This window comes from Rissa tridactyla, chromosome 7, assembly GCF_028500815.1.
Source record: "Rissa tridactyla isolate bRisTri1 chromosome 7, bRisTri1.patW.cur.20221130, whole genome shotgun sequence".
Lineage (NCBI taxonomy): Eukaryota > Metazoa > Chordata > Aves > Charadriiformes > Laridae > Rissa > Rissa tridactyla.
The window spans coordinates 48,107,664-48,134,545 of record NC_071472.1 but is presented as its reverse complement, the minus strand read 5'-3'; the positions used below and the strand labels follow the sequence as shown (position 1 = coordinate 48,134,545).

General features: G+C 53.9%; 1 protein-coding gene across 3 annotated transcripts in view; it reads right to left on the bottom strand.

Annotated features, from left to right (window-relative positions):
- CLUH (clustered mitochondria homolog) overlaps positions 1-26,882 on the bottom strand; it is a 39,487-nt gene extending 12,605 nt beyond the window's left edge. Inside the window, exons 1-13 of one of the 3 annotated variants that reach the window (XM_054208243.1) lie at positions 26,703-26,882; positions 11,848-12,044; positions 10,079-10,250; positions 9,774-9,917; positions 9,434-9,561; positions 8,619-8,773; positions 7,661-7,786; positions 5,822-5,969; positions 5,009-5,101; positions 3,763-4,457; positions 2,353-2,570; positions 1,540-1,644; positions 270-370 (exon numbers count right to left, since the gene is read on the bottom strand). In XM_054208243.1, the coding sequence (XP_054064218.1) occupies positions 270-370; positions 1,540-1,644; positions 2,353-2,570; positions 3,763-4,457; positions 5,009-5,101; positions 5,822-5,969; positions 7,661-7,786; positions 8,619-8,773; positions 9,434-9,561; positions 9,774-9,917; positions 10,079-10,250; positions 11,848-12,044; positions 26,703-26,805 (2,385 nt within the window). In that variant the 5' untranslated portion in view covers positions 26,806-26,882. Of the gene's footprint in view, positions 1-269; positions 371-1,539; positions 1,645-2,352; positions 2,571-3,762; positions 4,458-5,008; positions 5,102-5,821; positions 5,970-7,660; positions 7,787-8,618; positions 8,774-9,433; positions 9,562-9,773; positions 9,918-10,078; positions 10,251-11,847; positions 12,045-17,715; positions 19,114-25,826; positions 25,987-26,702 lie in introns of those variants that run through there. The other 2 variants (XM_054208244.1, XM_054208242.1) reach the window with 2 other exon arrangements.

Here is a 26,882-nt window from a genome sequence, read left to right as displayed (position 1 = left end):
AGCAATAGCTGTTAATTACTAGTGCCAAAAATTCAGTGTCGGACTGAGATGGCAAAATTAGGCCATGATGTAAGATGGGAAATGGAAACCCCCTTTTTTTGCTTGCACCAAAGATGCTTGCGCTGTTCACCGCACTTCACCACGGGTGCCAGAACTCGGCTGCCAGCAGAACTCAGCACTGAAGCTGGCGTGCCGCCCTGTCAGCGCTCGCTCAGAGCGGCCAGGCTTGAGGCAAGAGGGGACATTGCTGCTGGTCCTCGGTTCCTTACCAAACCTGGGATCTGGCACGACAGCAAGAACGCAGCAGCATCCTTCAGCAGCTGCTTCTGATCCTGCACCTCCTCTTTGCTAGACTCAGGAAAACGAACACCTAGGAGAGTAAAAGAGAAAAACATAAGCCACACATAAACCAACTCAAAGAAGAAACAAGTCATATACAGAAAGCATGTAATAAGAGCAGGTAAAAAGCCGACATGATCGTCTCCGTGTAATTAAAGATGCTTCTTCAAGAACTCGTCTACTCTACAACATGTTTCAGCGGAAAGGCCATTAGCGGCTCTGCTTGGTTAGTAGCTGTGCTGTCCTTGCCCACTCACATTCACTCTTAACGCAGCTTTTAAAAGCCCAAATTCTGCTCTTTATCTGGTCCATTCTACCTATTGCAAAGTGCTGCGTACACTTCCAGTGCAGAAGAGCCAACTGGCTAGACTGGAGTGGGAACATTTCAGCAGATGGACCAGCAGATGCTGCAAGTGATAGAAACTCAGAGCCTTTTGCTTTTGCACACCAAAATTAAAATAAGGTTTTAAGTTCTAGCTGCAAAGTTTGTGCCAAAGCACTAATCCTTACCAGCCTTAGAAGATGCTTGGGTGTTTCAAAACACGTGCTCCTTCTGACACTTTTATTCCAAGCTAAATCCAACCACATGGCCATTGCCCTGCAATTTGCACGCATACAGCCTTGGCATTCACCCCCATAAACTCCCTGGCAGCTTGTTCCGTATTTCCAAATAAAAAAAGAAAATACTGATTCCAGCCATGGAAAGCTACATACAACACCCGTGACTGATGCATGCATTTGAAAGGGCACTGTGACCTGCTTACCATAACATTACTAAAACAAACCCTGCTTCTTCACTGAGGATGCAACATTAGTCATTCACCTACAACTGCTGGTTTTTGTGTAAACTACTACATTAGGATCAAATTTAATTTTTTTCCTCCCTCTGCTTCTTTTCATGTGGTCTAGCAGCTGGGATGCCGGAGAATCACAAGAAGATTCTTGGCAGCAATGTGCAGACCTCCCCTGAGCGTAGCGGTGGGAGACAGCTTACTGCCTGCATTTGGTAGCTTGAGCATGGCAATCAATTACGCTTTTTCTCTTTTCTCTACCTTTGTGCTTCACGGAGAGGCCTGCGCTATGCCCAGCCAGGCAAAAGCCAGCAATATTCTTAGCTACAGAAAACAATTTTTTGTCTGTGGCTGGCTGGACACAGCAATCCCCTGAAGGAGGACTAAAACCAGCTCTTTGTACACGTACCTGGTGAGAAAATATCTGGGTTAAACCGAATGTCAAATGACGTGTCGCTAATGGAGCCTACAGCCTTGCACGCATTTCGAATCACTTCTCTGCTTTTGGGATCCACTGGAGCAGGAAGAAAAATAGAATACAAATGAATGTGGATTTCAGAAAATGACAAGCCTAGCTACTAAATTAAGAGAAAAGTTTTGCTATTAAAAGCAGCAACGATGGCACATTCTGCAGAAATCCATTATAAAAGCAATCAATTGTAAGCCGTTTGGAAATGAGGCTGGCTGCAAAATGCAAAGCCTGAACAAGAGCACATAAAATGACCCAGAAAACCCATCTACTGCCACCCCTCAAGCACAGATACTCAGAAATCCGAGCCCGGGATTCCCAAAGGTGTCTGTGCATTGCACGCTCCCAGCCCTGCTCCAGCCCGCTCCCCTTCACCCGTCCTGAGACTCCAGCGGTCCAGGCCCGTTGCCCCCCCAGGCCAGCCTGCTGGCCAGGCTCTCCCTCCGCCCCGTTGCCCCCCAAGCCAGCCTGCTGGCCAGGCTCTCCCTCCTGCGGCAGAGCTGATGCGCTTGCTGCAGCCAGAGACACTTGCCCACCGACCCAACCGGCCCCCAGGGTGACGAATTCATTAGTGTGTGAGCAGCTCTGTGCAAAGAGCCAAGACAATATTGACAGAAGCAGCCAGTGCTCGTCCTGTTTAACAACAAATAATCACCCCGACCACCCCCAGGCTGGCACAGCTCCCACCAGTGACACAGCCCACCAGCAAAGGGCAGGTGGCCTGCGCTGCTTCTGGTGCCGAGGATGAAATACCTGTTCCATCATCAGATGCGATGGTCTCAGCAAGCTCTTTCACCTGATCAAGTCCAGTCACGTTATCCTCTATTTTACCATCCTCTGACTCAGACTTCTCGCTGTCTGCAGTACCATTCTCCGGAGAGGCGCCATTTTCCAGTGCACCTGAGTTCTCCTGCTTATTGGCTTTCTGCTGCATCAGCTGCAGCGCAGCCAGCTTCATGAATAAGAGATACCTACAGTAAAGGAAAAGAAGAATTCAGCACAGCGGGAGAATCCAAGAGGATCACCGCTGCTCTGTGAGAAAAAAAACCTTGCAAAGTTAGTATTATAGACCATACAGTTTCCCTGTGGAAAGGCAAGATGTACACCCTCTTCCCACGAGCTTTCCAAAAAAATCAAAGGAGTGCACATTAGTTTATTGGAAGAAGCAAAAAAAAAAAAAAAAAAAAAGTGGGTTTTCATTACCCATCACAATGGGAAACTAATCTCCTTGCAGTGGTTACAAATTGCTTTCCACATGCAGCATCATGAGACAGCTCGGGAACGCTCTCACTGCCAGATGTACAGGGCTCCTCCAACACAAACCCGCCGCAATTTTGCCAGGAGACCTTAGCGAAGAGGCCCAGCCTCTGCTAGCCAAGGAGGAGCAGCAGCACCCTACGGCCACGGTCCTGCAGGCTGCTGGTCTGGAAGCTCTCCCAGGGAGCAGCAAAGCCTGCCTGCAGGCACGTGGCACAACTGGGACGGGCGCTGGCTGCGGAACTGGTTGCTCAGTGGGCAGGGCTCCTCCGTCAGCAACCGGAGGGCTTGTCTTCCCAGCAAGTGAAGCACAGGCTCTGACCATCTGTGATAGCAGAGCACCTGCAGCCCTTCACGTCAGAAGCAGGAGCATCACCAGCACCATGCGGCCGCACCACACGATTTTGACTTGTCCTGCTCCCAGAGCTCCCACTTCCTCACCTGCACTGGGTGAACCCAAACACCAACTCATCCCACCACAAAAGTGCCTACAGCAGTTCCCATAGGTAACTTTTTTCCACCCTCTAGGAAAAAAAGGTAGCATTCAAGACATCTGGAGCCTTAAAAAGAAGCATAAAGCCTTCCCGTTCCCTATCCATCAAGAGCGCAGGGTATCTGCAAGGAAAGAGGAACTTCTAAACGCTTGGACAGGAAACAACAAAAGCAGATCTGGAGACTAAAATGCAAACCACTTCTTTCCCTGGCTCCCTGTAACCCTGTCAGAATCCCTACTGTTTTCGCCTCTCATTAATTAAGTTTCTGTAATTGCACCTGCACAACCAAGCAATGGGGAAGTTAGCTGCCCACTTCTGGGAGCTCTGTTGTGATGTCCCTGGGACAATGCAGTGTGGTCCCGACTTGGACCATTACCAGTTGCGGGTGGAGGAAGGGAGGAGCTCAGCTCACCTGTGTTCTACAAAGGCATCAACAAGCTCTTGCCGGAGACAGCAAAGCTTGTGTCTGTGCTGCTTGGGGAACCCCATTTTCTTACATTCCTCTGGCATCTCCTCCCCTTCAACAGGCAGGAAGTTTAGATCTGGAGGGAAAGTGCGGAGCAGGTCCAAGATGTAGTGACGCCCGTCGTTGCCAATAATGCCTTTGCACTCCACCGAGGAGCACAGCTCCACCTCCTCATTCTTGTCGTTGAGGACTTTGTGCTTCTGGATCTTAAGTGGCCTGCTGGTCTTCTCCAGCAGCTCCAGGTACTTGGGATGCGAGACAACTGTCTTGCCAAAGTCTATTGACCCATAGATGACGCTCTGTTCCTGCTCCCGTTCCAAGATGCCAGGAATAATAGACTGAGCTGTCACCCTGTAACCTCTGTAATCCACCACTACAGTCCCCAGCGTGTACAGCCCTTCTACATCCACAGCATTATAGGTCCGCACACCATTGAGATCATTGGTAGGAGCTACGTAAGCAGCAACATCTCCGCCAAAGTCCTTGTAGTGGTCACGGACGTCAAAGCCCAGGCTGAAGAAAATGTTGTTCCAGATGAACATCTGCATCTTGGTCTCTTCACTGGGGTTGATGGCCATGACATTGCCATCAATGACAGCCATAGCACCTCTTGTTGCTGCTGCAGTGAAGTCGCTGTGAACCTGGAGGCAGGTGGAGAGAAAGCTGGGTAAGGAAGGGCTCCCACCCTCCCACCAGCACCTTACTCTCAAAGCTCCCCGCAAATTTCTCCTTCACTCCTCTGCTCCTGATAGCCTGACAGCAGGCAGATCAGCTGGCTTTTACTTTTATGAACCTGGCTAGTGGCTTAGCTACAAGCTCCAGGAGCCAGAACATTAGGGATCAGCACGGCTCAGACTCATTAGCTCTCTGCAGAGGGGAGCTTAGGTGTAAGCGTGTCTCCCCTCTTCCTTATCCACCCACTCAAATGAGGACTGGATCAGACAGAACAGCAGAGGACTAAGAAGTGGCTGCCTCGGGGTCAGCAAGGAGACACAGGGTCAAGGAGCACAATTCTTCCCCTTGGGACTGGGAGCAGAAAGCAGACATGCAAGAGAGAATACGACCCCTTAGCTTACAAACGGGGATCCTCCTCTTGCAGTTTCTAAAGGGTAGCCCAAGTGAAGTGTCCAGAAACGATACAGGCAGCAGAGAAGGGGCTGCATGAGCAGATGCCTGCAGAGCCCAAAGTTACCTTGAAAATGGCTCGTTCTCTCAGCAGCCTCTCGGGCAGGTTCTTGCGCGGCAGCTCTCGCGTGGTCTGCAGCTCCTCGTTCCAGTCTCTGGTCTGAAAGAGTCAAAGCCTCGTGGGAAGCAATACATTGTGTGGGATGGGGCTGCCAAGTCTGCGTTTCTGCTTTACGAGGCATTTTGTGAGAGTAGGGAGGGGAAGGGGCAAGAATTCAGGCTGCCATGGAGTTCAGAGGAAGTGAATTAGCAGCAGGAATGAACACTCCTCGCGAGTGGACTTTATTCAACAGCACTTTGGGATAGACCTTACATTAGCCCAGCTTCTGCAGCGCTGGAGGGGCACGGTGCAGGTTTCATTAGCCAGCACACTGCGAAGTGGTCACACGGCAGGCAGACAGCCGCCCACAGGTAGCCCTGCACTGCTCGCGGCCTGCAAGATTTTATGCTACGAAGCTGCATGTGAAACATTTGGAATAGTTTGCTCAGAGACACAAGAGCTGTTCCAGGCCTGACGGGCATGGAGAAATGCTCTGCCTTCTGTGCAGTGGCACTTGTCGGAGCAGGGACACGGGATTTACAGACACCCAAGCAGAAGTTGCTCTTCTCAGAGCTTTACGTGCTCAGGGAGTTGCAGCCTGAGCAGCACAGCCCCTACAGTCAAGGGTACTGTCAAGAACAAGGACTCCCGCAAGTTTTCCCTTGAGGAGCAAAACTCTTCCACAAATACCAGAGGTCTACTGGTTAAAAGTTAACTGGTTCCCAGTGCAGCTGGCAGCAAAACTCTCACCAGCATTCTCAGGCAAAGCAAGAACAATACCTGTCCAGGTATGTGCTCTTCATAGCCCAGTCTAGAAGTATAAGCGTCTTCTGCTCGGACACAGTCCATGGCGTGTTCTGCTTGCGGAGCCGTCCAGCTGTACACTTGGAAAGGAGTGGCTATCCTTTCAAAAGGGTGTCTCTGAACCCTAGTTTGGGAGTGAAAGCAATTAGGCATTTTCCAAAGGAAGATTCCTTTCCATTCTAAGAGAATTTTCCCTCTGCTGCAACACCAGCTTCTGACACACAACAGAACAAGACCAGGCCTCACGAGCAGCACAGTGGACTTTCATTAACAAGTACTATAGCCCATGATGGCTGACTGGCATGGGCAGCATCTCTCAGTGGCAGCCTGCAGAATTACCTGGGCTCTCCCCATCCCCCTTTCCCCAGTGTTATCCTCAGTTGTATCACCGGAGATCCCCATCACCCTCTGCATTCGGAGGGTGCCCACTCCCAGCGAGCCACCTCTGGCTCTCAGCTTTCACACCAGTCCATATGGGTTGCATTATAAAACCAGCCTACAGCACACAGCCGCTAATGAAGCGAAAAAGCAAGCTTCACCGAATGGCCTCTTGTGTAATCTGTCTGCTCTCAGCAGGTGCTGGAGTCTCATCTGTATTTACTTCTGGCCCAAGCAGCAATACAGAATAATAATTTTTAAATGGCCAGATAGTCATGGTGGCAGCTGGAGGCCACTGCTAATTTCCAGCCCTTGTCTAGTGTCATTTTCATCTTCTTAATGAGAGTAGAAGCAGAGCTCCTGAAAGCCACACAATGTGCCTGTCAATTTGCACCCTGCTGAGGCGAGGCAGTTCATTAAGTGAACTCTGAAGAATGACAGGCTTTTGCACAGGACCCACTGTCCTGGAGCAGAATAAATGGTCCCCGCAGCAAGGACAGGAGAATAAAACAATGCATTATTGTTTGGGGGTTTTTATTATTATTATAGGAGTTAAGAGGAAATTAGAGAAACTGAACATGCATGGACATGTTTAAAATAATTATTCTCTCTCCACCACAAGCCTACGCAAAGCTCTCATGTGTTACTTTCCCTGATATTTTATGGTTCAGTCTCCTTTTTGGATGCAGGGGGAAGTACCTACTGATCGGGTTACCAGCCCAGTGCTGCCATAGCACGTGGCCACGCTTCATGTTAACTCTTTGCTGCCTGGCTAGCTAGGAAGTCTTCAAGTCTCCCAGGAGGCAGGTAGCCAACGTGCAGGCTCAGCGAGGGGAACCACATCTCAGGAGCTGGTCAGCACACCATCAGTCTCCCTTGTGTAAACGCTGCAGCCCATCTCTGGACTTTCTTCCCCACTGCGCAAGTTGCCCCTCGCGTTCAGTTTCTCGGCAGGGACAGAGTGCGCTGAATTCCAGGTAAGCCCCACAACCGATACTCCCACAGCAATGGAAAGCTGTCATGCCCCCGCCCTTTGCTTTAGGCAGAACCGAAATCTCTAAGTCTACATGCTGTAAGCAAGAGTCATCGGGAGCTACAGCCAAGAGATACCACCTGGTGGATGAGGGTCAGGACTCTGGGCTTCCGCTGGCCTCTGGTACTGTCGTGCTGAACAACAGCAGACAAGCCACACCAGCTCTGACAGCTCCGTGTTTCGAGCAAGGGAAAACCAGTTACATCAGGGTGCTGCCACGACATTAAGTCAGGTGTTTTGGGGTCCTCGCTGCACAGACCCACATGTCCCAGCCACCCCACCACTACAGGAGCTCAGAGAAAGCAGGCATCCAGCTCCCACAGAACCAGCCACGCAGCTGGGCCTCACCAACCAACTTCACAACAGACTACCCGAGGCAACTACAGAGAAAAAAGTGCTGCTACCGTTTCTTCTGGAGAGCAGAGAAGTTTTTTTTGAAGGTAGGGCTGATCTGGTTAAGTAGTTCCACCAAGGAATGACTGAGAAAACTGGGGTTTGCAGGTTTGGGATTGAAGTTGTACGCAGTAGACCTGCAAGAGAAAAAGAGACATGAAGTCACAAGCTGTTGTCATACCTGAGACTTCCCATACCCTAGGAACCCGGTACATGAACACTTGGTCTCCCGGATCCTGCACTCAGATACAGTTATAATTCACATATAAGGGTATTTAAAACATGCAGTTATGGTTGCCCCCAGGCCATTATCTGCACTGTGGGATGAAGGCCACCCAGAGATGTTTCTGAGCCGATGGCTACTCAGGTACAGAAGGGTTCATTGTTATGAAGTTCTCCCCTGCCCACCCCCAACTCAATAGGTCTCCGTTACAGGCTGCTGGGCTGGATGGACCCTGCACCTCCCTCATGAGCTACTCTGACGGGCACAGGCAGAGTGCCCCCCAGCGCAGCCACTCAAACAGTCTCTCATAGGCACTACTGAAAAAAAAAAAAAAAAAAAACCACACAACCAAAAAACCCCAAAAAACCCCTAGTCAAATCCGTGCCCAGCTCAGGAAGTTCTGACAGGCTGCGCTTTTGCTTTAGGGCAAAATGAGATAGTTGCAATGGTCAGGAAGGAATTCCCTCCCAACTCAAAATGCTCCAATTAGCTGATGACATTATGGGATGGTTTAAACTTTCCCTAAAGCATCAGGCATTTATCCACTGTGAAGAAATGGTACCTGGCATAACTGAACAGCCCAATCCAGTATAGCAACTCTGACAAACCCATGTAAGCGGTGAATTAAAATAGACTATTTTCCACAAAAAGAAAAGTAGCAGTTGTTTGTTCGTGGGTTCTTTTCCAGTTAGCAATCTCAAGCTCCCTGCTGCGGGACAGGACAGGAGGAATCTTAAGTTACTCACTGATTCAAGTAAAATCCTCGAGTGGATGCAGTGATACTGACGTGCCGATCCTCCACCGTGATGACATACAAATACATGAGGTCCCCATGCATTTTCCGATTACCAGGTGGAGGGTTCCAGCCACTCATCGTCAATACCTTTAGGCACTGCAAAGGCTACAGAAGAACACAACAGAAGAAAGTCCCGTCAGCAAGAATTAATTCCCTTAAGTTACAGAGCCACTCGACATACATGCCAGATTCCTTTTACCTGCAGCCTTCACTTGCTTACAGAAACAGAGCTTACAAAAAAAAAAAAAAAAAAGGTCTCAAGAGCATAACCTTCCTCGAGCCAATTTGCAGTCCGCTAATTTGTCTCAGTTTGCTGCCTTTCACACCGTAAGACACAGGTAAAAACAGACACCCTGGGCCTTTGGGCTGCACAAGGCATGGATTTCTTGCTGTACTGGTTTTCAAGTGGCAGCTTCTAAACCAGAATCCAAGTGGGAGGGTATGGGAAAACTACGGGTAATTTGTAGCGATCTGCAGATCCTGCCTCCAGGACTTTGCAGAGAAATGCTGCTCTCCCTTCCCGGCCACCCCTCCCAACAATACTAGCCATTTTACACTCTGCAGGTGTCCAGATGGGGTGTCCAGTGTTTTGCACACAAGCTCTTGGACTTTATTCTTTTGGCTAAGCAGTGCTATTCCAGCACTCATTAAGCATCAAGCAGAGCAAATCCCAAAGTCCACTTCAGTGCAGCTTTCAATCCCTGAACACCAGTTTGCTGCAAGGAATGTGCCAATAGCTGTTTTAATGACACAGGAGAACTCTACCTTCCAGTCTCTGTTCTGGGGCTGAAGGGCACACAGGGGTCTCTCTTTGCTACCTGGCAGGATATGTTCAGGAGGGGTGCAGTCAATTTGTTCCATTTCGGTACCTTTCTTCTTCCGTTTGCCACTGTCTAGAATGGACAGAGATAGAATGTCAGTGCTGAAAAATGCAGCATTCCCTCCTCCAGTAATTACTCAAGGAGGAATGCAGAAGTGCTCCGAGTGTTTCTCTGCACTCCTGAATGATGTGGGACGGCTGATTGTTAATGATGTGTTTTAACAAAGCAAGGAGTCAGGGGAATGAAAACACTGACCACACCAGAGAAGCCTTTTTGCCCCGTACCTCCCAGGTCTCCTTCAGTGAAGACACTCAGGAAGGACAATGAATTACAGTCCACGCCATTGAAAGCATCTGATGGGTCAAGACTCTTCAGAAGGTCCCGAATGTGACGCACGTGTATCCTGGCTTCTCGCACGGTGTATGGCTCTGATGAGCAAAAGGGGAGGAAAGAAACTGGAATTACACAGTCGCTTACTCCTTTGGCACACAGGTCTCAAAATGGAACCACAGGAAAGGGCTGCCAGGTGGCCAAAACCACTCCCTATGAAACCCTCACTCATCCCCTCCCGAAGTGGGAAGAAACTTGCCTTCCACCACTTTCAGCAGCGAGCCCTCCTGCAGTCCTTCAATAGTTTTCAGCTCAGCAAAGTTATCGAGGACATTGCCATCCAGCTGCAGAGAGAAGCAAGTCCGATGGCAGGTATCCTCACGGTCCATTAAAACTTGGTGGATCTCTTGCACCATCTCTTGAGGAGAGACCTTAAGAAGGGAAGAACCCAGACAGTTATTCTCAGTCCTCACACATGTTCTTGCCAAACTTTGTCTCTCTGCTGCAGAATCAAACACCTTTTATACCTCTCCAGGCTTGGAAAGGCAGGCTCTAGCTCTCCCTCCCAGGATGATCACTTCTGTCCCTGCTGGGAGGGCGCTGCCACCTCTGGCAGCACCAGCTCCATCCCACACAGCTTGGCACCCGGAGGTGTCACAGCCCAGCACTGTTCTGAGCACTCTGCATGGGACAGAGATGGCAGAGAGGGCAGTGAAGGAATAGAACGTGGGGGGGGAAACCAGGGTCTCTTTCCTTATCCATTCACACCGTGTGTTTGTGGTGAGGCTTTGAATGATGCACGTGGAAGACAAGCCATTTCCTCCACTTGATCTGCCGCAGTATCTGCAGGGCGGTGTGGCATGTCCACGCCAGTGCCACACCTCCAGGGCACGCCGCCTGCGAGCCCGTGACACAAGAGACTGCCCCGGCTCGTGCAGCGGGGCTGCTCTCCTACGTCCCTGCGCTGGCTCCAGCACCGCTGACACTGCTCGCAAGCGAGGAGGGCTCAGGGTAGTTTACATAAGCTGCTGTAAACAACATGGCCTGCTATTATTAGCCTATTAAAACTATCAGCCAAGGGGATTTAAAGGAGAAAAAAGCTAGGCTGAGATACAGCTAGTTTCATGGGGGATGTAATTTCACTGCACTCTCTGCTAGTCTTGGGGAGATAAGACTTCCCACTCGGTTTAGACTCCTGACGCCTCCCCCTGAAATTAGAGATACTTCATCCAAATGGTTTTCAGTGAAGTATCAGGCTAAATCAGAGTATCAGCTAGGCATGTCAAAGCCCGTCCGGGTCTGGCAGCACATGCCGTTGTCCACATGACACACGCAGAGCTCTCTCTGCAGAGGGGAAGTGGAGACTGCATCGTTCCCTTGATCTTCAGGCTCGTGCTTGAGCTCCCTGAGCTGTGCTAGCCCTGTCCCTGTACCAAACCCATGTTAGCCCGAAGGAGCATCACGCCAAAACTGCCAGGCAAGCAAGGGATCTTCCCTTCCTGAGAGCCAGACCCAGAAATCATATTTTCACACCCCTCCTTCAAAACAGCCCAGAAGGGGGAAGGCCATTTCCCCATGCTCAGCTCCGTGCCTGAGCCCTTCTGTGATGGACAAGGAGCTGCTACACCTCGGCTAATTCCCCCTTCCCTTGCTCCACACCTGGAATCCGGAGCAAGACACCCTCCTCACCCTTGCAAAGCCTCAGCAGGCCTGTGCCAGGCAGCCTGCTGCTCACATCTCCTCTTCCTTCCTTTTTCTCTAGGAGCTGCTGGTCAGGCAGCTTCTGTCCTGCTCCCTCCATGCTTTTCTGCCTCCTTCCCCACTTAATCCCATCGGAGGACAGATATGTCAGGGAGCCGTGAGCAGCCTGAAGGTACTGTCCAGGCTGTGGGGGCTAACGCGGGCCTTTCCAGGCACAGTCCCCTGTCCCCTTCCCTGCCTGGCTGAAGGGACAGTGCTGCACGTGCCCTGGCTCAAACGCTTCCCGCCTCCTCCTCAGTTCCCTCCCCAGCCGGCAAAGGGAGGTACCTGCAGGGAAAAGGGCTCTATCCCTGGCGCGTAGATCTTGACGGTAAATCCCGTGTCCTGTATGACAATGACCTCCTGGTCGTTCCCATCTTCTCCTGGGTCAGCCTCTTCGTGACCGTTCTGCCTGGCATCCTTCTCGCCCTTGAGGCTCTCGTGTGGGCCACTGCCATTCATCAGTGCCACGCCAGACGGGTGTTCTGGGCGAGAAGAGAGGGATTTAGACAAGGTTTGAGCAAACGGACTGTCCTCTCCGAGTGGCTGGAGAGACTGGTTCGGACAACACCACCGTCCTCTGGCCAACCCAAATGAACCAGGGGTTAAAAGGCAGCAAGCGTTTCATTCTGCACTTGATGTTTACTAGACATAGGTGCGCCAGGCCCTTCCCTCCCTTCGCCTCACAGCATAATTAACACACTCTCACTCGCCTGCGGGGTTTGCATCTTCCACAAACCCTGTGCGGAGAGGGGAGGGAAGGGAAGCAAGAAGGATGGGTCAGTGTACAACACATTCAGCTTGGTCTTAAGAAGCCTCTTAATTAAAAGAAATGGGTGTGTGGTGCTTTGCGGCCCGGAGGCAGCTGTAACCTCTGCACCAACATGTTACACAGCTCCGACATACCTCCTGGTACGCTACTGCTCCGCCAGGGAGCAGGGAGGGGAGGACGCAGTTGCATTGCTAAGCTGCGCGTCACGTGGGAGCCAGGTTACTCCACAGGCACACAAACAGCTCCCACGGCCCTGCCCACATCTGACCACCCTCTGCATTTCCCAAATACTTCGCAGAGATCCCATGGTGCCAGGGCGAGGCCTTGCCTAAGCAATTTTATTCAAGAAAACGGTGACGACATTTTAAGTGCTCATTTAGACAGATGCGTCACAGGGAAGGGGAGCTCTCTGCACCTACTTCACTGCTCCCGCAATGGTTTGTTTTCTTTTCCAATAAGGTAGATAGTGTCAGAGGGCCGATAAGATCTGGGAAGCTGCAGGTCTCCTAGAGCAGCCTATACCCACCAAACCGGGCTGGGGACCGCGCTGAAGAGGATACACTGCATTGTTGGACTGAGGTGCTGCCAGGGTAAGCTGGAGTCATGGAAAGAGCTGCTGATGACAGCTGTAGAGAGGGAAGAGTCCCCCTTGTCCCCAGCCAGGAGCAAGGCATTGCTCCGATCCGCCCACCCCAGGCAGCGAGTGCCAGAAGGGAGGGGGCGTCGCGCCACACGGGGTGCGTTCACAGTGTCCTGTCCTGGACCCCCACCACATGTGGTGGCTCTAGCGTGGTGCTCCCAGCCACCCACTCACAGGCGGCGCAGACGGAATGGTCTGGGGGCTCTCCTGGGCACCGGGAACAGCCTTTCCGAAAGGCTGCATGGGGTCAGGGCAGCTCAAGGCCAGGATAATGCCCGGAGGCTGCTGAGCACCAAGCTGCGGTCCTCCAGGCAGCTCCACCTGGCAGGTCTCTTTCCTCCTCCTCACCTCCTAGCAAGGCATCGGTCCCAGCCCCAGCTGCGCTCCAGGGGAGATGGCAGCTCAACCTCTGTCATTTCTGAAATGCAGACTGGCGCTGTGGCTTGAAGACCTAAAGCTATCACACCTAGTTCTTGCCTATCAGCCCCAACTGCTCCGGCAGCCCGGAAGAGTCACTCAGCCTTCATCACGTACAAGAACAGGGATGGAAATGCTGTATCCCCTCGCATGCCTCTGAAGCACAATACGAGGCTGCAGCAACAAGCCCTGCTGAAGTGTCCCCGGAGAGTCAAACTCCTGCTCCAGACTATGCCTGCCAACAGCAAACCCACCTCAGAGACAACTGTCAAGGTTGAATCAGGACATGGTGAAAGAGCAAGAAACGGAAGAAAAGCACACCCGTTCCAAAAGGCAGCAGGTAGCAGAGCTACCTTTAGCAGCCTCTGCTGCCTCCAGCATCTCGGCAGCTGCTGCTCATGTTCCCTGTCACTTTGCGTATGTCCCTAACGTGAGCTGTTCATTTCTTTGACAGATGAAACCACGGGCATGCCAGACAAGAGGCCTGGCTCTGGCTCTAGCGAGCTGCAGTCATGCTAGAAAAGAGAAAGAAAAGCTCCACGCAAGAGTGCCCCAAGAGACATGGTTTCAGAAAAACCACGCCATGCCCAGAGGGCTGGGGAGAGCCCCTCGTCACACCCCACAACCGGACTGCCTGAACACGTGGGGATGAGGAGGGAGAGCAGAAAAGCGACCGCAGAACTGCTTCACCTGGGGCTACTAGTACCAGAGAGGACAACTCACCAGCTCCCGAGCCAGGCTTAGTCCAGTCCCTGGCCCCCAAAACGGCGCAGAATCACTGAACTTTTGCTCCTGCTCTAGCAGCCAGAAAGAGGAGGCAGAATTTGGCTACGAGGAAGGCTGCAGCACTGTCTGAAGACCCAATAGCCCATCTTCACCCGCTGTGGCAGCCGCCAAGAGAAAAATCCAGGCACAGCCGCAGCGGTGCTGCCCACCGCCCCGAGACCCCCACTCTCCACCCATCCGTGACCAAGGACCTTTTCTGACAGTGTCACAGACGCCAGGCTCGAGGTGCTGCTTACGAACAGTGGACTTGTGCTGGCAGCTGAGGTGTGGAAGGAGCAGCCGGTGGGATGTGCCAGCTCCTGTCTCTCTGCTCTAGTTTCCAGCCACATCACCTGTCCTGATGCTCCGGCACTCTGCCCTGTGCCATGCTCCAGGCACACTCCTGTAGTCATGCTAAAGGCTTGACCGAGAATGCTTTCCAACCACCTCAGCAGCAGCAGCGAGTTGGGCATTGAAGCTACTTCTGTGCCACAACAGTTGGTAGGATACTCCTGAAAGGGACACTGTCATCTCTGAGTAAATGTGATTTTGGTTTGCCCTTTTTTTTTTCCCTAAGCAAGATCCAGCAGAGAAGGTGCCTCCATAGCAAGCAGAAATTAACTGGCCAGCTCAGAGATGGAAGCGGGGAGGAGGAAAGCAGTGCATAGGGACTAACCAAACCAGAAGGAGACGGGCTTCACACGAGAGCTGAGCAACCCATGCACACGCTGGGCTCGAGCACAAACACCTTCAGCTGCAAAGCAAAGGAAGACAGGGAAAGCTTGCCTGCTGCAAGGAAAAGTCACCAACCAGGGCCACGCTTCTCCTTCTCCCTACTCAGAGGTATCAGATCCCCAAACTGCCGGTTGTTTCAGAAATCAGAGAACTGTTTCTTGTCTGCAGAAATACAACGTATTCACACCTTCTGCCCCTCTTTCCCTACTTGAGTGGTACAGCTCTACACTTTGCATCAGAAGAGACATGTAGAGGCAACACCTTCATGTCTCCTTATGCCAGAAGATCGAGCTCGAGCCAGCAGTGCCTTAAGTTCAGAAACAAAAGTTAAGCCTGGACCAAGAAAGAATGGCTGTCCAGCAGGTTAACCCTCTGTTTAAGGCCAGCAAAGGCTTTCCAGTGGGGGCTTTTACAGAATGGGTATGTTCTGATGGAAACAGTGTGTTTCGTTTCAACCCCAGCTGACGGCAGCGCAGGCGAGCGTGCCTGGAGGACGTGTTGCCCGCTGGGAGCTGACTCACCGCCTGTGCTCTCCCCAGGGGAAGCGGAGCTTCTCCCACCTGCCTCAAAGTGGCTCGCCGGTTCTTATCGCCTGCTGCAGACCGGCTGTGCCGCGGCCTCAGCGGTGCCGGCAGGGACAGCAAGGCAAAAGCATCAGGCACTTGATTTCAGCATACTCAAGATGGCAGGAAGAGCAACAGGGACACCTGGAAGACACCTGCAGAGACCTCTCTTCTCTTACTCACTCTCAGTTCAAGCCCCAGACAGGCCAGTTGCAAGCTCTCACCCGCAGGAGAGCGCGCCACGCGATGCACTCCGGACGGTTCTGCGGAAGGCGGCTGAGTCATGGGGAAGCGATCCCACCATGCCAGGGGCGCCACGAGCCGCTCCTCCGCATACTGCCCTGCTCGCCCTGCTGGAGACAGAGCCAGGAGATCCCTTGGCCTCGAGATGCCGTGACCTCCAGGCTCCCCTGTTATTCCAAGGAATGCAGCTGCATCCCAGCAAAAACCCTCCTCCTCTCGGCCCTTGGTTTGTACCCGCAGGCGCGTCTGAGGCTGCTAAGCTCCGGCTTGTGCTGGCTGGCAGCCGGGCTGTAACACGATGTTCTCATCGCTACTCGGAGCACAGCGTGAACAAACCCCGAGTGCACGCAAGACTAAAGCGTCAGGAGAACAGGCAAAGCAAAACATGGAAGAGGGGAGGAGGCAGCTCCGGCACCACCTCGCCGGGAGGATCAACTGCCTGACAGCAGCTCACATCTGGGAGAGAGGTTCAGCACAAGGATTAAGTTTCATCCTTGCACCTGGACAACAAGCACACACGCCAGGGTGACAGGCCCCACTTTAATCACAGTTCCTACTTACAGCGACCCGCACAGGTGGTGGGCACTTCGCGAAGCTCACCGGTCAGGACCCCAGCATGAAAGAGGGTGCCTGAATGTCGCTGGCTGCATACAGCGATAGCCAGGATAGAACATGGGAAGTGTTTGTTAATAACTAGTTAATGTTCAAACAAATCTTCTAAACCAAAGTTGGCCGCTAATTCTTTTTTCAAATGATCAGGTCAAAGAGACGGCAACGTTGTGTTCCTACAAGTTAGCCTGGTCTGGAGAGTAGGGGAAGCAACAGTACCAGACCCACGGACTGCCCTGTACAGGAGACCTTTCCTTCCCCACATTTAGTAACAATAGAGATTATCAGAGACATAGAAAATGAAAATTAAAACCCTACCTTTTCCATCACTGAGTTTAGGAGTGCATTTCTTATCAGCTCCAGTGTCACTCTGAGGGCTCAAATTCTGCCTTTCCCTCCCCAGAGGTATTTCGAATTCTGAGCAGCACAAGACAGTTTCCGCACGGTCTCCCAGCCAGCCGTGCCTGCAGCCCCAGCACCCGCTGCTGCCACGCCGACGGGCACTCGGGGAGCAAGCAAGGCACTAACCCAGAAACCGAGCAAATGGCTCGGGTCAGTCACCGTACACACCCCCTCATGCCACCAGGTGCACCAGAAGACAGCATTTGAGACCAAAATTCAGCCACTGCACAGGGACTGAACAAAACCAAGTACAGCGATAGAAAGGCAAAATTTGACCTTGAGACTTGAAAAATAATAACCTGAGTTTCTCATATCCTTGAAGTTCTGGCAAAGGCAAAAGCCACTCCAGCTCCATTACCACTTGGTGCCACGCTGGAGCCGTGCTGTGCCAGTCCGTGGAGAAGCAGGAGAGGAGGAAAGCAGGATGGGGCCGAGCGGCTGCTGCTCTCCCATGCTGCAGCAACTGGCTGGAGCCCCGCTGCCCCCACAGCGCTGGGAAGATGTACAGAGCAAAAGAGGAGAAGGAACATCCCGTTCCTGCGCCCAGGGCAGCTGCGGAGCTGCTCCATCCCTGCAGCGCGGGCACCTCCTCCCACCTGCGCAGGGCTGAAGGGGGCCAAAGGCTCTGAGTAAATGCTGCTCCAAGCCCTCGCCGCCCCGTGCTCCTGCCTGCACTGCTGCAGGCCATGCCTGCCAGACCTGCTCCTATCCTTTACAAGGACCATGTTTGCAGTCACAAACAAGAGAAGGATTTGCCTTATCAATTAAGAAAAAAATAAGCAAAATTTTATGTTTGCTTTGCTAACATGGACAAGGCCCAGACAGGTCCCTCTGCAGTACACACCCCAGGTGGGATATCTCACCACTTTCCTCTCTTTCTTTCTGCCGTGAAGTTAAAATGTCATCTTGCCTCCCCTCTCCTTCCTCCTGCCCCGTCCCACAGGCACACACGGCCACCCATCCCCGTTAAGGGCACACGAAGCACGACATGGTGCCATGTCGCTGAGCACCTAGATGCGTGAGCTTCTTTTTCTTCCTCTTCTTCTGCTGCTGCTGCTTTGAGGACAGTGCCTGCGCTGGAGAGCCAGGATCACAGCTTGACCTGCCACTGGGGCAGGCAGCGGGGTCTGTCACTACAAAACCAGTACTTGCATCCCGAGCCTTAGATGACACCTTGCCAAGGGGGACAGGCGATCCGACTGTCCTTTGGGCCGGCGGGGTTTTCCCTGCACTCGCTGGCAGAGCAGGGGAAGGTGTCCCAGGGCTCCCTGGGGAGGCAGCGGTACCTCTCCGTTTCGGCATGCTGTCCGGACCCACTAAAGCTGCTCGTCCCTCACCGCGGCCCTGGCCAGCGGGATGTGCTCCAGGGGCCGCATCCGCCCGGTCAGCTGCCGCCACGTGCTCGTCCCGGCGGCAGGATCTATGGGCTAAGCCGCCGTCCTCAGGTTTCACGCAGCTCTGGCAGGCCTCAAGCGACTGAGCATGATCGACCAGCCCCGCCGGCCCTTCCCCAAGGTCGGCTGGAAGGACACCCACCACCCGGGATGCCTCTGCCTGCTGGAGCGGGCCGGCAGCGCCAGCAGCAGGTCTCAAACAGCTCTTATCACAGACCGTCACCGTTCCTTCTTCGTCCTTGGCCTCCGATAGGTCTCCGATGTATTCGGTGCACTTCTGCAGGCTTCCAGTCACCGCCTCGCTGGGGATGATGTCTGGATAGGGCCCAGCACACTGGGCAGCTTCTGGCATCTCCGGGCAGACGGCACAGCTCGTGGGAGGCTTTGGTAAGAGGGGTGACCTCTCATCGGGCGAGTTAGAGCTGCGCGTCTGGAAGATTAGATCGGTGACATGCCTGCAGCAGTTTGCAAAAAGGCTGTTCCCCATGATCACAAGCAGCCTGGCTCATACAGCACCGGATTAGAAAAGTTAGATTTGTTTGCACACATATACTGAAGTCCCCACAAGGCAAACTCCCACGCGGCAGCCCTCGCCCTCCGCAGCCCAGACCTGCTCGCCTTCTCACGCAGTCGGCCGCCTTCTCCAAAGAAAATTCCTACTTGGCCCCAGGCTGGCGGGAGGCAGAGGACCGGCAGCTGTCTCCGCACGGCGTCCTGCACACCCTGAGCTCACGTCCCGCGTTCTCGCCAGAATCAGATGCTGGGCTCACAGCAGTTCTCCCAACGTGCCACCCAGCGACCTTCATCCACCGTGCGCCTTCGCCCCCTCCCCGACCGCCACGCTCACACCACCACGGTATCCATGAAGCCCAAAAGCAGCTCCTCACAGACGAAGTTCTCCTCTCCTCTCCCCGCCGCGCCAGAACAAAACCCGACGCGTATCTAACAGGTTTCTCAGGCGCGCTCGCAGAGGGATGCCGGCCCGATCGCCCCGGCCCCAGGTGGTTATAAATAGCCCGACCTCGAGAGCTGCACCAGTGCAGCCTGGGACGGGTGCTGGAGCCCTTCAGCGCTGCCAAACCTGCGAGCAAGTGAGATGCATTGAATTACAAGGCGAGGGCAGTTACTATGGCACGCCTGGGCCCAGGCACAGCCATCCATACTAAGCAGGCGAGCACAAAACAGCCAGGCAGTGAACCAGTAAGTAGTTCCCAGACAAATTTTCTGTCCTCTCGCCCTGCTCTGCCATGTCAAACACAAACAAACCACAAAACCACACACACAACCCCCTAACGCCACTCCTCTCTCTGTGCTAACTTAAGAAATCCCAGCAACTGAGGCAGGGATTACGGAGCTGGAGATTTCTGCAAGCCCCAGGTGCCCCGGGAGGCTGCAGCCGAGCAGGCCACAGCATGCCTCCGGCGAGGCCATGTCGCAGCCGCCTGCTCCTCGCCTTCACCGCAGCTCCCCGCGCACAGGCACATGTCCAGTACTGACACGCTGCTCGGCAGTCAGCTGCTTGGGTCCCCTCAGTGGTCCCAGCTTCCTGGGACGCGTGCGAAGAGCCAGACCTGTCAAACACGCGATGTGGTGTGCAAGAGCTGCAGCCCGGACCGACCAGCCTACGACCTGCCTGGGAAAGCTTTCGTGTCTGGGTAGCAAAGCTGTCAACCCCTCCACTCCTGGGTAGCCCAAGTTTCGGCACAGGCCTCCTTGGCAAGTCTCCCCAGTGCTCAACTTCATGGACAGGAAGGGGCACAACTCCGCATTGAGCAGAAGAAAAAATATGCGCCACATCCCTAGCACAAAAATCTCAAAGCTAGACCAAAGCCAAGACCACACAGACCACGTGGTCCCTTGCTCAAGGCCAACACAACACAGAGGAAGGGCAATCCCTCCTACCAAGAAGGCCCTTGGAAGGCCAGGAGCAGTCCCCAGAGCCCCCGTGTCAGCAAGCCACCTGCCAGGAGAAAGGCAGAAACCAGCTGAAAAACAGACCAAAAGCTCTCCACGGAAAACCCCGGCTAGCTTCTGTTGTCCTTTTGAAGGGAAGAGGAATCAGAAGTCTCTCCCTCTCCAACCCGTTTGAGCTCCTGCCCCAGTACGCATGGAACCCCAGCGACCCACGCTTTGGTGCAGAAGCCTCTGGGCCTGAGAGCCCTGAGACAAGGCACCCCTTGGCCTCGGGAGCCAGCACCAACTTCCAGATCACATCAGCATTGGTAACTCATATTTTTCTGATGATTTCTGAAGGACTTCAGGTGTGTTGGCAACTTCAACTTTTCCTCCTTGTCAAGAGACCTCTGGGAAGAGGTGGAATCTCCTCCTGGAGGAGTACCTAGTCAGGAGCTCTCATGAAGCTGGGCAGCGTTTCTTCAACTCCAGACAAAGCAAGCGCAGAGCAGTGCGGTACGTGCTAGCTTTGACACATGAAGGCTGGTGTCAGTATAGCAAACGCAAATTAAATTTTACCTGAATAATAAATTAAACAAAATAAATGGTTTCATGAATGTAAATAAACTGACTAAATGAATAGGCATTAGCTCCAGAGATGGCCCTAGTGTAAATATTTCTGCGGGACATCCCATCAGGGGAGGTGGGAGACAGCACAGAGGTGCCTCCCTCTGCCTCCCCCTGCCTCCCCAGCGGAAACCACAGTTCCCAGAAACTTTCAGCACTTTAGGTGCAACAAGCACTTCTTTTAATAAGGGCCCACAATGAAACGTTAGAGCTGCTCTACTGCTGTCATTAAACTCAAATTAGTTATAACCCATCTGTGGGCAGAGGTATAAGCACCGCATTTATTTCTCAGCAGCTTTACAGCACCGGGGACTGACTCGCACGGAGAGGACGGCGGGGCTGCAGCAGGCGGCTCTCGACAAGGGCCCCAGGCTCACTGGTCCCGACATCTCTCCTGCGGCACTAACAATCCATGGATGGCAAGTGGGGAAATTATCCATTCCTAGCTCTTGTGTGTCCGCAGTAAGATTTGGATGGATAGACCTAAACAACTCAAGCCACATTCCAGCCTACTTAAAAGTTTGTGGCTTTTCTGTATTCGCATTGATACTGGGACATTTGCATGGCAGCCGTGCCCTGGGGCGCCCCCGGGGTCCCACAGCTGCTGGCTCAGGCACTTAAAAGCCACTGAAATGCCTCGTGCTTTGCATTTGGCACCCTGAGTTACCCCCGCTGTGCTCTCCACACCCGGGTTCTACATTTAAACCCATGTGTAAACTATCTATCTGGCCAAAACTTTGGAAACTTAGTCCTGAAACTAGCTGGCTGGTGACCCTGCTACAACAACGTACAACTCAAACACCACAGAAATCAGGAGCAAAGACTAGGACCCAAGGCAAAGTGCAAAGATCAACACCAACAAAAACATCAACTATGATGAGAAACAAGAGCATGTTTCTCAAATTTGAAGAGAAGAGAGATGGATGAAGGAGTCGCATTTCAGACAGATAGCGAGAAATCAGTCGATAATTCTCCAAGTATGTGTATTTTATTCTGGCACATACCTTAGTTTCAGAAAGCTACTGAGACAGCGAGAGCCTGAAACCGAACTATCCCGTTAGACTTCGTGTGCAGTGGGACCAGCAGAACATCAGGCCCGCAGACAGAAGCAGCCGTGCTGCGAGGCAACAGCCACAGCTCCACAGCGTTGCAGGAAAGACTCCAGCTTCACCCTGCACTACCACTGAGGCCTGTCACCACAACCACAGCAGTGCCGGAGAAAACACACAGCACAAGCCTGAAAAGACCAACTTTGCCAGTCCTGAGAGCCCTATGTAAGCCTTAATGTGGCTGAGAACCCCAAGACCCACAGAGGCGATGGCAGCGAGCTCTGGGTAGGGTCTGCAGGGGAGATCGGACGGCTGCGATATTGCTTCCACTGCCTTGGTGCATCCTGCAGCGCAGATGTGCCGATTAGCCCGCAGCCTCCCACCCGGCCAGCCCTGTGCCAGCCGCTGCCCCGGGCCGCACACAGCACCAGGGGAATGGGCTGGACGGCTGTTCCTGTGGCTCTGCAAGAGCCTGGGAAACTCGCCTGTCCCACGGAAACCCCTCTGCTAGGGACATGGAGAATCCTGTCCTACCTCACGCAGTGCCATATACCCCAGGCTGGCACCAGAGCCCACCTTAACCCCAGCGAAACCTGCACACAGAGCTTCCACGCTAGTGGGGGCTTCATAGGGTTCAGAGCCACCGACAGCACAAACAGAGTCTTACCCCCAGTGCCTGCTCGCAGGGCACCCTGCACAACACGGATCTCTAACAGGCGCTATCCACGTTACCATTTCCAGTCTCCAACGCAAGGGCAGGAGGTTAGCCAGCAGAGAGTCTGGGCAGGAGGGCTGGTGTCAGGCTAATCCGCCCCACGGGAGCTCCAGGCAATCAGGGCAAGAGTCACGATCCTGCAGTTTTATGTTATTGGACAGTAACTACATAAAACTCCTCTGAGCCTGCAGCTTCGTCAAAGAGTTGCAGTAGAGCTTCTCTCTTTAAAGAGAAAGAGAAGGGCAAACTAAGGAAACTATTTTTTAAAAAAACCCATGCCATTACTCTAACATCACTTAGCTGCAGGGAACCTTACTTTAGTAGCCTGCTCCACGGGATTCTTCCCCTCAGGGCCGGTCAAGTGGCTGGTGAGCACCACAACAGTTATTTCTTCAGCTTGAGAAAAGAGCTTACTTCTGGGAGCGTACATCTATTTTCCCAGCCTAAGAGGGAAGGTCTGTTGCCTGTCTAAGTACATCTATGTTAAATTGTCAGTAAAATGCCAGACAACCACTCGTCCCAGACTCACTAACGTTAAAAAGGTGGAACACAGCGCAAAGCTCAACTGCCAAACGGGCACGCGTGAGCTCCACTACACCAAGCACACGCTTGCAGGAGGTGCGAACCAAACGCTAACTCTTACACAGGCCTGTGACTACTGGTGAAAACCTGACCGGCTTCCAAAAAGCAACAGCCACGGGAGTAGCCACGCTGCAGTCCTCATCTGTGGTCTGTCCAAGTGCTGCCCCGTGCGCTGGTTTTACTTCTCGAGTGCAAATAAAAAAAATGCATGAACTTCAGACCTTTAAAGCTTCTAGAAATAACAACTGTCTAGTACAACCAATAGAGCACGACGGGGGAAAGCAAAAGGGGCGCTGGAAAGCTGTGCCAGGAGAGGGGTGCGCTGCCAAGTTTAGTCATTTACAAGACGACGAAGACAAACACAGGACTCTGCAACACGGCGTTGTTTTTACTGTGCACGAGGCAGTTCTGCGGGTGGATTTATCTAGGTGCATGTTCCTGACCTACTTACTTCCTCTTTTCAGCTGCGAAGCCCACGAGGAAGGCTGCTCAGGCAGCGCAGCGAGCTTCCAGCGGGAGCTCGACTCTCTTATCCCACCAGCAGAACCGCTCCAGACATGATCCCCTTGGGTTCCCATCCCCCGTCTTGCCGCACAGATACTGTGTTATCACACTCCTTTCCTCTTCTTAACCTTGCAGCGGCAACCAGATTTCTCTTGCACAATATTCCTCCGATTCCCCTCCTGAAGCCTGTTACAACTGCATATTAAAAAACCCCGACTGCCAGCAATTCAGCCCTTTCCAAAACACCAGTGAACCTCCAAGGTCAGGCGACAGACAGCGATAGCAGATCCCGAGATTAGGAATCAGTCTTCTGACCTTGTTACTAATGCACAGCTACACTTGCCTTCACAGCAGTTTTCCATTAACACCTGCATTCTCCGCTTTTTTAACAGAAGACGTGGCTGAAGATATGTGTGGACTGGAAGAACAGGGACAGAGGGACATATCTAGAAAAAGCAAATATTCAGGCAAGGCAAGGTTGAAAAGCATTTTATGGTAGCCAGATGCACTGCTAAACTTGCACGTGAGATAAACTTGTTCTAAGGCAGTGACAACTATAGGAACTGAAACAATCCAAGAAACGCTGCACACAATGGCTGTCTCTCGATCTCGTGCTAGCTAATAAGAAAGGTAACTTAACCCATAACTGCCCACATCAGAAATCATTACAGGAACCCCAACTGTTCATGTTTTTGTGAACATGAAGGATGGAGCAGCCCAAACAGTTTTGTCAAGCATGGAGGCAGACAGGAGCAGTCACGGAATCACGGAATCTTCAGAGTTGGAAGGGACCTCTAGAGATCATCTAGTCCAACTCCCCTGCTAGAGCAGGATTGCCTAAAGCACATCCCTCAGGGCTGCATCCAGGCGGGTCTTGAAAATCTCCAGAGAAGGGGACTCCACAACCTCCCTGGGCAGCCTGTTCCAGTGCTCTGTCACCCTCACCGTAAAGAAGTTTTTCCGTGTATTTGAACGGAACTTCCTATGTTCCAGCTTGTGCCCATTGCCCCTTGTCCTGTCACTGGGAACCATTGAAAAGAGCCTGGCTCCGTCCTCCTTAAACCCATCCTTTAGATACTTGTAAACATTAATCAGGTCCCCCCTCAACCTTCTCTTCTCCAGGCTAAAGAGTCCCAGCTCTTTCAGCCTTTCCTCATAAGGGAGGTGCTCCAGTCCCATAATCATCTTGGTTGCCCTTCGCTGGACTCGCTCCAGTAGTTCCCTGTCCCTCTTGAACTGGGGAGCCCAAAACTGGACACAATACTCCAGTCATCAGCCCTCTCGCCTTTTAGAGACAGACAAAAAACAACACCCAAGTCTCGACGCCTGGCACAGCAGAGCCAGAAGCCCCCTCGGAGCCTGCCCACTGCCCAGCAGCACCGACACTCGCGTTCAGCCAAAGCAGGGTGCCCCAGATGGGTGCTCCGTGAGCTATGCAGGCAGCAGCGGGTACATCAGAGAAGAAGCTGATTTTCCTTGGCAGAAAGAGAGGCCTGGCAACCAGAGCCCGTAATGCCAGTGCCAACGCGGACAGGCTGCCCCCACTTCTACCTGGGAGCCATGCGCCAGAAACACGGCCTCAGCCCGAGGCTGCCAGACAGGACAAGAGCCTTCCTCCCCCTCCTCCCCAGACCCACCAGGTGCCTGAGCAATCATGCAGTGCTGCAACACGGGGAGGGTTTTTCCACCTCCCTACCTCCTTCGGCAATCAGCTTGTGCCCCGAGAGGCAGGGATTACACGGCGTAACTTTTTAACCCAGTTGCTGGCACTGCAGGCCTGATGCCTGCTTTAAAACCCAGCACGGGGAGGTGAGGGGGGAGGCTTCCAGCACTGCCCTCCCCACTCTTGAACGGCGTCCAGCCTGTTCCAGCACCAAACGCCAATGAACTTTGCTTTAGGTGACAAACTTCAAAAATTTACCTCGCTGCCATAAAACCAGGGGAGGGAGGAAGTGGCGGGTTACTCGCTCAGCGGATACAAGTGCCTCAGGACGAAGGCCGGCCACAAACCACGCTGCTTCTGCCCTTTTTCTTGTACGTTAAACATCAGAGGAGGCGGCTGAGGCTGTTAAGAACGCTCAGGACCGTAACTTCTTGAAGATACAACACACCAAATCCAGCAAAACACAGAGCTGGGGCAGCCTGCAGGGCTGTGCCCCGAGTCCTGGGGCAGGCGCTGGGGACAGTCAGCACATGGGGCTGCGCCTCGTCCCTGACCTGAGGCACTCAGGCTCTCATTTACAGCAAGAGCAACCAGCAAATAACGAGTTAAAACGCATAATTTTCAGCTGAGGTTTCGCACAAGCCACCTGCCCTTCCCAGAAAAACCCAAGTTCTTACTTTTGAGTATTTCCTACCGTGTCAGTGGCTCCGGTGTCCCAGACTCCCGGGAGGACCCAGCTCTCTCCTACCTTCTGCAACAGACAGGCCACCGTCCATGCCGGGGGCAGCGCCCGCACCCCGCACACGGCTGCGCCCCGCCGTGCCCTCGACGAGCCGGGCACCCGGCGACCCTTCTCCGAACCGCCCCCCGCCCCGGGCTCGGCCGCCGCAGCCCGCCCCGCGCCTGCCGCCACCGGCGCCCGTCTCCTCGCAGCCGGGCGGGCCAGGCCCCGGGGAGCACCCGCCCCGGCCCGCTGCGCTCCGCCGCCTGCGGGGCCCGGGCAGCGGCGGGGCCGACCCGGGGAACGAGCAGGGCCCCGGAGCGGCCGCTCCCCCCCACGCGGCCGCGCGGTGGTGCGGCCCGGTGAAGGTGACCTTCACCGGGGCCCGGGGCTCCCCGCTCCGCCGGGACGGGCCCGGCCGGGGGCGCTTCTCCGGCACGGGCCTCGCCGGGACGCGGACGAGCAGCGGGAATCACGCGTCCCGGCCCCGCTGCCGGCGCCGCGGCCTCCGTCCCCGGGGACACGACAGGCTTGCGCGGAGCCTCCCCGATCCGCGGAGCGGGCCCCATAGCCGAGGCACGGCTTCCCCGCAAGAAACGGGGGTGCCTGGACCGGGGAAGGGGATACGGGAGGCCGACCCGCGTGGCGGGGCGCTCCGGCGGGGTCTCCCCTTGGCGGGACGAGTTGGCAGAAGCCCCCCCGCCCCGCTCCCCCAGCACCCCGCAGGGCCCGGGAAGGGGGCGTCGGGCCTGCACCGGACACCCCCGGTACGGCCAGGCAGGCCCCACCAGGCCCCGTTTAGGCCCGACCCTCCGCCGCAGGCCCCCACAACCCGTCCTCCCCTCTTACCGGAGCGCTGCTGGGTCACCCTCCCGCGGCTTCCCGGTTCCTCCTGCTGCTGCTCACCGCCCGGCACAGCGGTCGGCGGCATTTCGTCCGCTTTAATCACCATTTTGGTTTTTGGGGGGGACGCGCCCGAACCCCGCGCCCGCCCGCCCGCCGCGAAGGACAGCGCCGCCCGTTCCAGGG